The 13358-nt window shown below is 36.9% G+C and overlaps 1 protein-coding gene across 2 annotated transcripts in view; it reads right to left on the reverse strand.

Moving 5' to 3' along the window:
* Positions 1-1598: 1598 nt before the first annotated feature.
* The window catches only part of LOC136039440 (cubilin-like), a 90677-nt gene continuing 78917 nt past the window's right edge, over positions 1599-13358 (reverse strand). For both annotated transcript variants that reach the window (XM_065723195.1, XM_065723203.1), the window contains exons 13-14: positions 11947-12137; positions 1599-4858 (exon numbers count right to left, since the gene is read on the reverse strand). In XM_065723195.1, the coding sequence (XP_065579267.1) occupies positions 4794-4858; positions 11947-12137 (256 nt within the window). In that variant the 3' untranslated portion in view covers positions 1599-4793. The remainder of the gene's footprint in view (positions 4859-11946; positions 12138-13358) is intronic.

The raw sequence follows: 13358 nt of genomic DNA on the forward strand, positions 1-13358 counted from the left end.
CAAAATAGAATTATCCTTGATATTAGGGTGTTTATCCCCCCCCTTTTCAGGATAAAGTACAGCTTTTAATGGATCAATTTTGGAAACTATCATTTTTCATTAAAATCGATGTTTTCGCAATAGAAGAACCACCTCCCACAGCACCCATATTGCACTGTTAACCCTAAAATTTCCCTTTCAGTGGGATATAATAGATTAATCACTGGTTATAAATCGCTATGAACGTAACCTGAGCCAAAAACGTGCTTTTGAGGCTTCAGTCTTCTTCCCCCCATCAGCTACAATACTACAAATTAAAGTTAATCTGTATTTTCCGATATACGTGCTTCTTGCATTTATTTAGTTACTAAATAAAAAAAAGTGCTACTTTATATCTGCTGTTTTGAAGGTTTTGGCCCCCCCCCCCGATAAAAATTCCTGCGTACGTGCCTGAACAGTGGGAACGCGTCTGTAGTTTAATGAAACAATTTGTTAGAGCAATGAGATTTTCAGTGTCAATTCATTGAGATTGTTTCAAGTACTTCACTTTGGAATGTCCTAGCCTGTATTTGAACAGATAAAGGGCGGAGCATTTGATGGCCTTAAGACTTGACAACTCGTTGGAGATCGAAAGTTTATCGGAGCAAAGTAGAACGTGATAATTATGCTTTTTTGACATTCAACAACATTAGCAAAATGGTCTGGGACCTTCGCCAGCGTAAAACTATTCTGGTATCCTCCAGGAGCTATTAGAGAACCGCATAATCCTTTATTGCAATATGGGCATTAAATTGCACTTGTTGCATAGCCAACTTCGACTTCTCAAAACTCTTGGTGGATTTAATGTTAAGTTAGGTGAGTAATTCCACATGCACTAATATAATTTAAGTGAACGATATATTTCATCATTTTCCAGTTTTTCTCCATTGTGTGCATATTTTGTCACTTAAAACAAAGAGAAGGTATCTTGTTGCTTAAAAACTTTGTTTGATGGATAAATTCAGAATTTATTCGTTGATCCAGTGGCTAGAATTTCGCAAATGCAAGTCACAAGAAAATTGATGTACATTAATGTGCTGTGTAAAGCAAAAATTTGAGAAAAATTTGAGCAGCTCAAGTTGCAAGGGTGCCTTGTGGAAAAGGGGTGTGCTGTAAGTTGGAATCAGATAAACAAAAAGGAAACCCACAGATCAAAATAGCAGGTTGAATGAGTATGATTTAGGAAGGCTCATACGCATACATAATCAATGCCATTCAGAGCAAATGAATATGCTCATTTTAATTTATTTCAGCGACAGTAAGAAATTTAGTTATGTCTAGTGAACTTACTTATTAAATTCTCGTTTGCCAAACTTTAGAAGAAGGATTATAAAATAGTGAAGGAATGACTTTCGCAGAATTAGTCGCATACAAATTTGAGATTTTCAATTTACACTAATAACACTTAAATTTACCCTAAATGAGACTTGACAATGTTGCATTGGTAATTATCTTGAGAAATACGAAGCGGCAGATTTTCAGAAAAGATCATCTTAGTGCCAATGACATGCGTACAGAAAGACCAAATAAGTTGACAACGTGTGGTGTATAAAATTTAAATAGGTTCCATAAAATTGAAATCAAGGATGTAAAACGTTTATTTCAGAAAAAAGTATTTATGGAGGTTGAACAAAATTTGGCACCAACTTTGGCATATAGTTTATATAAACATGCAGAACAAATACTTTAAATGAAAAAATAGGACTTATCCTACAACTTTTTTACCAAGCAATTATGCGAAGATGTTTCTTTAGTTCTAGTTTGATTTTTCAATCTGGAAGACGAAATATATTAATGAAGTCTTGATTATATTGCTTCAATTCTGTTTTATCAAACCAAAAAGCGCACAATAACTTAATTAAAACTTAGTTTTTAATTAATTTGTAAGTCAGTTGTTTACTTGCGGAATCAATACAGGTAATGAATGTGACTAAAAAAAATTTTGCATTTGAAAAATAATATATTGATGTTTTTTTTTATGAAAAATCAATTTTCTCCTCTTTATTTGATAAAGTTTAAAGTGTAATTGTAATAATTAATCAACTACTGATGTTGCGAAAGTTCATAAATTGATCTGTAATCAGTATTAAGTTCATATAGTGACAGTCTTAATTGCTTCAGTTTTTGAATTTCTAAATTCGAAGAATGTCGTTGCGCTTGCTTTAAGAAAATGGATGAATACGTAATGTCAAAACGAAAAAAAAAAACGAGGATAGGCTGTTCCAGTGAGAACGATAAAAATGCAGATATTTTGGTCAAGACCTTCGCACAACTGTCCTCAGGGGATAACACTAACTAAAGAGTTAAATATATACGCATAAATGTTCCAAGGACAAAATAAAAACAAAAACAATCTAAAATAACAGCAAAACGTTAAACTAAAATAGGCCCTATCCAGACAAAAGTAAAAGAGCGACTAAGCAAAAACATCAAATACTGAACGGATATTCAAACTTGGGGAGTCATTTCGTGGAATGCTTTTTTGAACAATAATCACTTGCCAGCACGGCCATGTTCAGGTTTGAGATTAGACCCCTCACCCCGAGATGTTTTTCTGGCTCGTAAAAACGTAAGAAAAACATATATATAAACACATTTCTGATGCGCTTTTAAAGTTTTATTTGCCCTCTCACTCCCCGAACAAAAATTCTGGATACCACCGTGCTTACCAGGCATGTTATTATCTGGGGTCAATTCTGGAGTAGCAGTTTGTGAATAAAAATTATATGAAGGATCAGAATTTAAGTTTATTTTAAATGGGGGTTAGGTGACGTTTCACTAGTATATTTATTGAAGATGACTTTTAGGTGATCAATAACATATATATTTCTCTTCCAACCACCCTCCATGTTTACAAAAGAGGAATCATTAAATCCTTAGTTGATCGAGTGCTAAAAATTATTTTGAAGCTCACATAGTCCCAGAATTAAATTGTCCCAAGGAAATTTTATTTTGCAATGGATATTTCGTTGACTTGCAGGAATCCATTATAGAAAAAAGGTTTAGAGAGGCAAAAAAAAGGATGCAACAACACTTCAACCATCAACTGAAAGTATCTCATTCATGGGCGAAAAGAGAAATTTTACTGTTTTACCCCATATTCCAAAATTGCGCGGTAAACTAGAAGAATAATATAAAAAAATCTCAATGTTAAATTTAAGGGTCTGTACGAAATTCAGAGCTTTTCAATTGCGAGAAGAATAAAACTAGCCCCGTTGCGGGAAGTGCTGTTATAAAATGCCATGTTTCTGAGGTCAATTATATATTCAGAAGACGCACCAATAGTTAAAAGAGGGGTAATCGGAACACAAAAGATAAATAAACAAAGACATGAAGCAACGCCAAAGATCTGAAACTTTTGATTCCGCTTTGACTCAACATGTTTAGAATAGCCATCACCGCTTTATTTTTATTTGCTAACACTTCTATTGTTTCCCCCGCTAAAGGTCTCATGCAAGTTTTCAGGGAGGAAGTTGACATTAATAAACATATAACCCAAAAAGTCGATCTAGTACGTATCTGTTATAGCGCCTATGTATATAGAAGCTTAGTAGAACTTGTTTCTCTGACGCTCATCCCTAATTAGCGTTAGTTTATTTCAGCTTAGCGTGAGACGAAACAAAGAGAAGTGACAGAGTAGATGCGAAATATATAATTTGGGCTATATATTCGCACATTAAGGGGGTGTGGGAAAAGTGTTTGGAACAGTGTGAAGTTAGAATACAATTCTTACTCAATGATCTGTAGAATTATTGCAACTAATACATTTTGCATCCAGACCCTCTACATAGGCACTATACAAGTACCACTGCCCTTAACAAAACCTACCCGGGCCCATTTATAACGAATCTCAAAATTCCGATCCTTCATATAATTTTGATTCACAAACTACCAATACAAAACCAAGTTCTGATAAAACCATACCTGGTAAGCCATTAGCGTCCCGAAATGCTTTACAGAAAACGACTCCCTAGGTTTGGATAGCCATTCAGTGTTATATACTTTTATTTGGTTACCCTTTCACCGTTGTTTGTAGAGAGCCTATTGTAATTTAGTGTTTTGTTTTTGAGGTTCGTTTTGTTGTTATTTTGTCCTCGGAACTTTATCCGCATATTTTTTTTAATTTTTTTTTTACTTTTGTATACTAAGAACGGTCGAGCGGATGTCTTAACTGAAATAGCGGCATATTTATGCTTCTTTTTTCACTGGATGGAAATATCCTTGTTTTTTGTTCTCCAAAAACTTTTCATTTTCTCATGCATAGGCAGTGTAATCTTATAAAGTGATTATATGCATCTGTCTAGCTTTGCACTAGACAGTTTAACCTATTGGTTAAACATCAGAACATAAGTTAGACTAGAAACTCAAGCTGGTTTCAGCGATAAAAATTTCAAACATTATCCAATGATCTTCAGATAGGTTATGATGTTATTCTGATATTACTTGACGATTTTGTTAGCATAGCTAAACTTTTTTGCTTTTTTAATTCAAGTATGTACTGCAATGCAGATTTCGACATTGTTTTTTTTTTCTAATACTGTTGGAGGCATATAAACTGCTGAACTTCGGCCAATGTTCGGTTTCATACGTTCCTCGGTCTAGATTCTCTATGATTTGATTGAGAATCTGCCTATCTTTATTTTCAGTGGATATGAAGTATTGATATATCAAAATTATCACATTATGTCAGGAAATACTATTTCAGAGTACCATTTCAGCATAATCGAATTGGCTATATGCTTTGCAAAAAATGGCAAGTTTCGTCCTCCTTCTTCCTATCTTAGCAGAATGATGGCTATTATTTGTACCAGGAAAATTACAAACGGTCGCGTTCCAGAACCTAAAAAGAGGTGACCAAGTTTTAATTATCTAGAAATGGTAGAAAAAAGTTTGAGCATTTGCATTATGCTTTCATTCTGAAAAAAGGGTCTCATCCTATTAATAGGTCAATCAATACAAGGAGGATACTATCACCAAAGTTCAAAGAGACGAACACATGGTTTCCTTAACCGGGGGATATGCGTCGACGATTTTGTTGCAAAATGTAAAAGCTCGGCCATTTATATTTTCCAATCTATTCAGTAAATATTTCAAATTTGCTTAATCAAAATCTCGCATGGAAAGACCAGTGTCTTTTACCTCTATTTCCCCCCTCAGTACCTATTTAAACCTTATCTTTTGGCTAAGCATTTATAAGGTAGGAACAGGATGAATATCTGGAATTCGAAGTAAAATCAGTCCTTTGGCGTTAGGTCCTCTTTACCATCCAGGATCGGAAAATGGTGTTACTAATTCTGGTAAATAAGATTCAAATGTATCTAAAATCTGTTTACTCCTGGGGTAATGCTTGTCAATTCTAGTACCATAGGAAAATGAATAAATAGATGGCATATGTGACACTTCTGAAATCTTAAGAATTAGACGCTTTCTCAATAATTTATTATGTTTAAGGTCCTCCGTGTGGGGCACTATATTTTTAACCCCTCTCCCTAAAAGAAATATTATGAGCGTACGTGCCAGTGGGATCAGCACTTGCTAGAACCAGTAAGCTTGAAAAAACTAAATTTAATTATTTGGCTCCAGAAAACTGGAGCCCTGCCATCTTCGCTCATTCGAATTTTTGGCTGTTGGAATTAGCAAAAGGATCCCCCTACAAAAGGTATATACGTGGTACTGAAGAATCGATTCTAGTGAAAAATGAATAAATCCAATTTTGATTTAAACAATCCGTGCCAATAACAACCAAAACCCTAAAAAAAAAAATTGTTTTGAAATGTTTTAATTCAAGTTAAAAATCGAGCATAAAGAGAGGAGGGGATGGGAATAAGGAATGTTGCAGAGACTCTTATATTTAGGATAAACTTAATAGGATACTAAAAGTGACCCGAATAAAAAGAAGTTTTTTTTTTCAGTGAAAAGTAAAATATTATGGACAAATTTGCATACTTTCAGGAAAAACGAAAAAATCCCCAAAATGGAGAACAGTCTTGATGAAAATTACACCATTCAATTCAGCACGTCTAGGAATCCTATAGTGGAGTATTGAACTTCTGTATTCAAAACAGAAAAGTTTGCATTCTATGTGTGAATGCTGGTCACGGACGCATGTTTATTTTCTTGCTTGTTTGTTGTATTTTCTGACAGGCAGGGGTGAATCTCCAGGATTTTTATTGGGGTGGGGGGTGGTCAAGAGGGTTCCATATTCGGATAGTCAAGGGGCATGGGATTTATAAATTTTTCTCCATATCATTGGGAAGGGATTATTGGGCCATTGTTAGGGGGGAGGGGCTATTTTTTAAACAACTCTGAAAAAGCAAAGCCAGCTTTATCTCTCACAGAGACTATTGTTCTTGGCTTAACTATAATTAGTCATGTCTCTCAAGTCTTTTATTACTTCCACCAAGTTGATAATTCAAACGTCAGTAGCCTTATATTTAGCCTTGTGATTTGCATATAGTGTCGTTTTTTACTTTCTCTCTTTTGTTAATGCTTCGTCTTTTTCATTTTTTTGGTAATGGCACGATTTCAAATAAATAATTACAATAACAATAATTATACTAATACACACTCCTTACAAAATGATTGGTTGTTATATAGGTCGTATGAGTAGCATCAGGAACTGCATAGCTGCACGTCAGCAATTGGAAATGGGAATCTGTGAATATTTATGAGGGGAGAGGTGCCTGAAGCCTCAAAAAGTACATTTTTAGGGCAAAAGTTTCCAACCTTTCCTGAGAGGTCCTTCAGAATATTATAGAAGTGGAATTCGCTCACAAGATCCATTCCATTGGGAAGAATATGTTTGAGCTAAGTATGTAACATGGAGGTAGAGAGAGTTATACCTGACTTACTTTACTTGACTTAATGCTCCTGCCGAAATGCTTCCGGTGTCGAGAGTGATGCTACATGGTACCTCCATTTAGACCGGTCTCTTGCAAGGATGTGGACGTCCTCCTGAATATTTACCATGGCTAAGAAGGCACCTGTCGTGTCCTTCCATCTGGTTGGGGGGACGACCTCTTGGGCGTTTCCATCCGTGCAACACGAGATCAAAGTTAAAAATCGTTCGTGCGGGAGTGTCGGGGGGCATGTGAAGGAGATGTCCGTACCAGCGTAGTGTTCGTTGGGCGAGTTGGACTGAGAAGGGCGTTTGAGCAGTTAACGCCAGGAGGTTCTCATTGCTAACAAAATCGTGCCAGCGTAGTCCTTCAATGCGGCGAAGATGTTTTGTTTGGGCTGTATTTACGGTGCTAAGCACAGACTGAGTGGCTGGCCAGGTTTCGGTTCCGCAAAGAAACACGGATCCCACCGAAGCATTGTATATGCGCATCTTGGTCCTACGGCTGATAGAAGGTTTCCTCCAAAGGGCACTTAGTCTTCCCACTACTGCTGAGGCTTTGGCAATTCGGTGCATTAGATCTTTGAGGATTGATCCGTCATTTGAGAGGATAGAGCCAAGGTATGTAAATTCCTCAACAATCTCAGCTGGTTTGTCACCGACCATTAGGACTGGTGGGGGACGCGGTGAGTTACGGGGTTCAACAAATATCACTTTTGTCTTCTGCCAATTAATCGACAGCCCTATCTTTAAGGCTTCATCAGCAAGGATCTGTGGGGCTTCTGTGAGCTTCGACGGTGAATCGGAGACAAGAGCAAGGTCATCGGCATAGTCAGCGTCTGAAAGTACTGTATCGCCGTAATGCAACCCAAACTGGAGGTGGTTTATGGTCCGAGTCATGATGTAGTCAATGACACAATTAAATAGCTTTGGAGAAGCAGCACAGCCCTGACGGACTCCAGTATTGATTTCAAAAGATGAGCTGCGTCTGCCATTGACTTGCACGCAGCTCTCAGTCCCTTCGTGGAGCCACTCGAAAAGGTTGCAGTACTTCACTGGTAGTCCCGTTGTTTTCAGTATGAGCCAGAGTGATTGCCGGTCGACAGAATCGAAAGCAGCCTTGAAATCCACAAAGGCAACATATGCTTTTTGTTGAAAGTCTCGAGTCTTTTCTATCAGCTGCCGCATTGTGAATATTTGCTCCACGGTGGACCCTCCTGGCATGAAACCAGCCTGTTGGATTCTTCGTTGGCTTCTAAGGACAGTGGTACAGTAGTCCAGGAGGGTCATAACGAAAAGCTTCCCGGGAACAGAGAGGAGTGTGATGTCACGATAGCTGGAGCAGATTCTTCGACTGCCTTTCCGTTTCCAGGGGGCAGAATGATGCCCGCTCGCCAGTCTTTTGGAATCCATTCTGTAAGAAATACTACGGAGAACAATACTTGGAGCCAGAGAAGGGTCGCTGCCCCACCATATTTCAGCAGTTCTGCAGGGATACCATAGATTCCTGGGGCTCGGTTGTTTTTCATCCGTTTCAGAGATTTCAGGATTTGTGTAGAGGTGAAAGGGTGTTGCACACTTTCACACGGGGCCTCAGGGGTGCTGGATGCAACTTGAAGAAGGTCAAGGTCGGGCTGGCTAACACAGTCCAGGTTTAGAAGCGAAGAGAAGTGATCCTTCCAGGCAGACAGTTGAGCGCCCTCGTCAGTAAGAATATTTCAATCATTAGATGTGATAGGGCCTAGGGAAGATTTCTTTCTATCTGTAAGATCCCGAAGGTGTTTGTATAGAGCGCATGTGTCACCCTTTCTGGCGGCCTCCTCAAAATCGGCGGCCTTTTTTCTTGGTGAACAGCTTTCTGTCTCTGTGGAGGAGTTTATTTCTTACGCCGTTTAGACGTCTGTAGGTAACCATGTCCTTCGCTAGGCGTGCTTTATGACGCTGTTCAATAACATCTAGAGTTTCCTTCGATATCCAGGACTTTTTTCTGGGTTCCAGACGACCAATAGTACTTTCAGCGCAATATCCGGTCTTTGAATAGTTGCCATGCGTCTTCAGATTCTGAAATTTGACCAAGACAGTCGAAACGGTTTGAGATGGAGACAGCATAAACCTGGCGTGTGTTGGAGTTTGCAAGATTGTTCAGGTCTAATTTGGGGGGACGGTGATCACTTTTCTCGGCTTTTAGGCGTAGTATAAGGTTAGAGACGACAAGCCTGTAGTCGGTGTTTCCCAATTCTGCTCTTCTGTAAGTTCGGCAATTAGTTATAGAGGAACGCCAGCGTCGGGACACGATTATGTAGTCTAACATCTTTCTTGTTCGTCCATCATTGCTATACCAGGTATATTTGTGAACTTCTTTCCTTTGAAAAAGGGTGTTGGTGATCACGAGATCGTGCATGTTGCACAGCTGGAGGAGCCTTAGCCCATTTTGGTTCAATCAGTCGGGTTTTACAGGTCCTAGAACATTGTTCCAAACGCCGTCTGTATCTCTGACACTGCCGTTGAAGCCGCCAAGAAGGGTTAAAACATCATGAGGGGATACTTTTGCTAGGATGCTAGACAGCTGTGCGTAAAAACCATCTTTCATCTCATCTGAGGCTTGGTTTGTTGGGGCGTAGCAGACAATGATGGTCTATTTTCCATGTTTATTCTGGATTTGAACTGTTAGTATCCTGTATGATATTTGCTTGTAAGAAAGGAGGCACCTTCTGGTCCGAGAGTCTAGCACAAGTGTGACTCCATTAGTTTTGGTTCTGATCACCCGACCAGATTAGGTGATAGCCTTCACCAATGTCTTCAGAGCTGTTTCCTATAAGGTGAGCTTCAGTTACGCCTGCTAAAGCCACACCAAAACGCGCGAGTTTTAGCGCAAGCATTGACTTCGCTCCAGGGAGGTTAAGGGTCAGAACATTCCAGGTGGGCAAGTTCCCTTATTATTAGCTCCCTTATTATTGCAGTAACATATCTAGTTATCATATTAAAATGACTAGCAGCACAAAGGCTGAAAGAGTGTCTGGCACTCCAATGACCCCTATATCCTAAAAATGATCTAAGCATCATTTCGAAATTTAGTATTGTAGTAAAGATTGCATTTTGAAGCTTGTAAAGCTTGCATTCAGACTGTTGTATACAAGTGTAAAATACCTAAAGATTCAAATACTTTAAACCTTTTAATGGAAGCATTTTCCAAAAACATATCTTAGATAAAGCTGGCTTAATTTTCCTATAAAATTTCATATTTATCGCATTTTTTTGGGGTTGTAACGTCAAATTTTTATTGCATCTACATGAAGAGGGAGCATGCACTTCTTAAAGTTATGTTATTATTTTCTCTGTAAGATGGATCAGCATTAACACCAATTTGTTTGCTCCAAAGCACAATTTTTAGTTGTTGATCTGTAACACTTTGTGGGTTACACTCTGTACCTGCAAAGTAAGGTGCTACCACTTCCTTGGCACAAGTAGATTTTTAGTTTGTGAATTATCTTGAGTTCTTAAATTCATTATCTGTATACATAATGTACTTGTGGCCCTAGTCAAGTCGGAAATTTATATATTGAACGTCCTACTATGAAATGCAAATGGCCTGACAAAAAAAAATATGGCATCAATTATTTTCTGACATTTTTCTAAGTTTTGTGTATCAAAAATACGCCATTGAGATATATGAACTGAACTGCTTTAGACTATTACTATGATGTCCAGACCACTGTCGGCTTAAGAAACCGATCTAAGCTCAGCGAAAGAAGGTATTCATAACCATTGCTCCAAGAACATTAAAACTTATGCTAAGATCAAATTCTTGGCAACTGAACCCTTCATGGAGAGACATATCTTGCTTGGGATTTTTTTTTTTTACAGCCAATAAATATGTGATATAAAATGATGTATGTATACAGTTTTTTACATTTTTTGGGGAAAGAATCTGAACCCTGAGACCACCAGCTTCGCTTGTCGAGAAGATGTGAATCCAATGAAATTTTTGTGCAATTTTGCAGTTTCAATATTTATTTTTCAGGGTACAATTTTGAATAGTATGGTTTTAGTTAATCAACAACAGTCTCATGCATAGTGTCCCAAATTTTCATTTTACCAATACATCTTTATGCGAATGCTAGAACTCAAAACTTTCAGTGAAGGATAAGTAGCCTTCATTATACTAACCATGGAAAGTTTGACATAATATTACGTATTTAGCTGAAAGAATGACTTATATAAAAGAGCTATATAAGATTTAAAAAGAAGAAGGCTAAAAAAATAAGCCTAAAAAAAACTTGGGTGGCGTAGACTCCTACCAACCTATTGCTTTCAAATTACCACAAGTCGAGTACTATAATTTAAAACGTTAGATGAAGAAGAAGTGGTTTTGTTAGTTAAATAAAAACAAGTTAAATAAAACATGTGAAAAGAATCTTTATATGACATGAAAGGTAGCCTCAGCTAATAAATCGATTAACCTCGGATGAGTAGCCTCAGAGAATAAGAGGGTGGTAGTGGCCAATCAGGAAACAATGGATTTAAATGAACAAGCAGAATCATTTAAGAATGCCTGGATTTGTGGCTCCACTTTTCAAATTGGTTGTCAGAAAATATCCAATTCTCTTTTCAAGAATTTTTTTGTGTGTTTTGTGGAAAGGAGTTTACACAAAACCTGTGTTTTGTATAAGATCTTTGTACGACATGAAAGGCAGCCTCAGATAACAAAACAATTTCCAAGAAAAAGAAAATATCCAATACTCTCTCTTCAAGAATTTTTTTTGTGTGTTTTGTGTAAAGGAGTTTACACAAAACGTTTGTTTTGTGTAAAATCTTTGTACGACATGAAAGGCAGCCTCAAATAACAAAACGATTGAGTAAAGAAATGAAGCTTCGCTTGGATGTTGACGGTTGATTCCACGGCCGCTACTTCAGCAAAGTCTTGTTTTAAAGGCCTGGACCGGAAGAGATAATATACCAACAATATTCAAAAGTAAAATATACGAAGATATGCATTAAAATTAAATGTATCATGAAAAGTTATTAGAATATACATTGAAGTGATAGGCAGATTAATTCGCGGGAAAGTAATATTAATAAATGTAACTTACATCCGTACGTTTCATCAGACGTATCATTAAACCCACAGTTGTACAATCCGTCGCATAGATTTTCTTTATGTAAACATATACGGCTTACAACACATTGAAATTGGGAACAATAACCTTCTTCAATACTTTCAACTTCTGTCCACACTGCACGGAATCCTGGGGCACCCACTGCCTTATCTGCTATGCTGAACCTGTATAAGTAAGTTATAATTGTTATTGGATGGTTTTGGTAATATACTATGAACAAGAAAAGAAAAGCCTTTGAGGTTTGACTATCATATTAGCAGAAGAAGTCATATTATCAGCAAAAGAAATAGGGGAAGAAAAGAAAGGATATAGAGGAAAAAGAAGGGTCACATTTTTCAGCGAAAATTTAAATAATGAAAACCTGGAAGATTTTTTCCATTTGCTAGCAAAAATTTACAAGCATAAATAAATGGAAATTTGCAAGAGCAAGTATGAAGATCTCTGACTAAATATCAATTTTCTTGCAGGAAGTTAATTCTTATCGGGGAGGGGGATTTTAATTCAATAAAAAATATAAAATTATTGACAGTTTTGGTATTGATATATCAACCATATTTTTTTTTACATTTACGAGTGTGACGGTTCTACAAGTCTAAGTTCAAATCACAAGTGATCATTGACCCCACACCCCAAAATGGTATTAAACATATCCAGTAATTAGGATTGAAGAGTCCAATGATAGATCATCCCATCCTAAACAGAGGCTTTGCCAGGCGAACGTTTCATCCTGTTGTTAAGCCATCTAAACTACAAAATATTTCCAGCTGGACACTCCAATATTATTCTTCTCCAAGTTTCCACGATGGTTCCACATCTGAATATCATGGAATAAATATCAAAAGCCGGGTGAATAGAAACCAAATCCTTTATGGGGTATATGGGTTCAATTTTTAGGAGTCGCAAAAATACATATGATCCGTGGTTGACACCGTCTATTATTGTTACTATGTCTCTTGTATTCAAGTCCTTTCATTTGTATTAAAGCATTAAGAAAAAATTGGAACCAACCAAGTTTTTAGCAGCAGTAAGAACAGTCAAAGTTTTAAATTTTGTTGTTTTAACTGAAGATAGAATAAACATAGGTAATTGAAAATAATTTTCATTAAATTAAAAATAAAGACTGAATTAAAAACTGAAAAAAGTCAAAGTAACTTTCACATATTAAAAAAAAACAAACAAAAAACAAAAAACTGGTGATGTAAATTCTTCAAAGAGCTAGTCGAAAAACATTTTAAAACAACCGCTGATCAGAACTGACACTAACCATGACACATAACTGTTCAGTATAGTCAATTAGATTGCTTATGGTAATAAACGGTTTGAAATACACAGACAGTTTGTAATTCAAAAATGCGAAAATAAAAAAAGCTTATACTTTATAAAAT

Source organism: Artemia franciscana, chromosome 2 (genome assembly GCF_032884065.1).
Source record: "Artemia franciscana chromosome 2, ASM3288406v1, whole genome shotgun sequence".
In the NCBI taxonomy this organism is placed as follows: Eukaryota; Metazoa; Arthropoda; class Branchiopoda; order Anostraca; family Artemiidae; genus Artemia; species Artemia franciscana.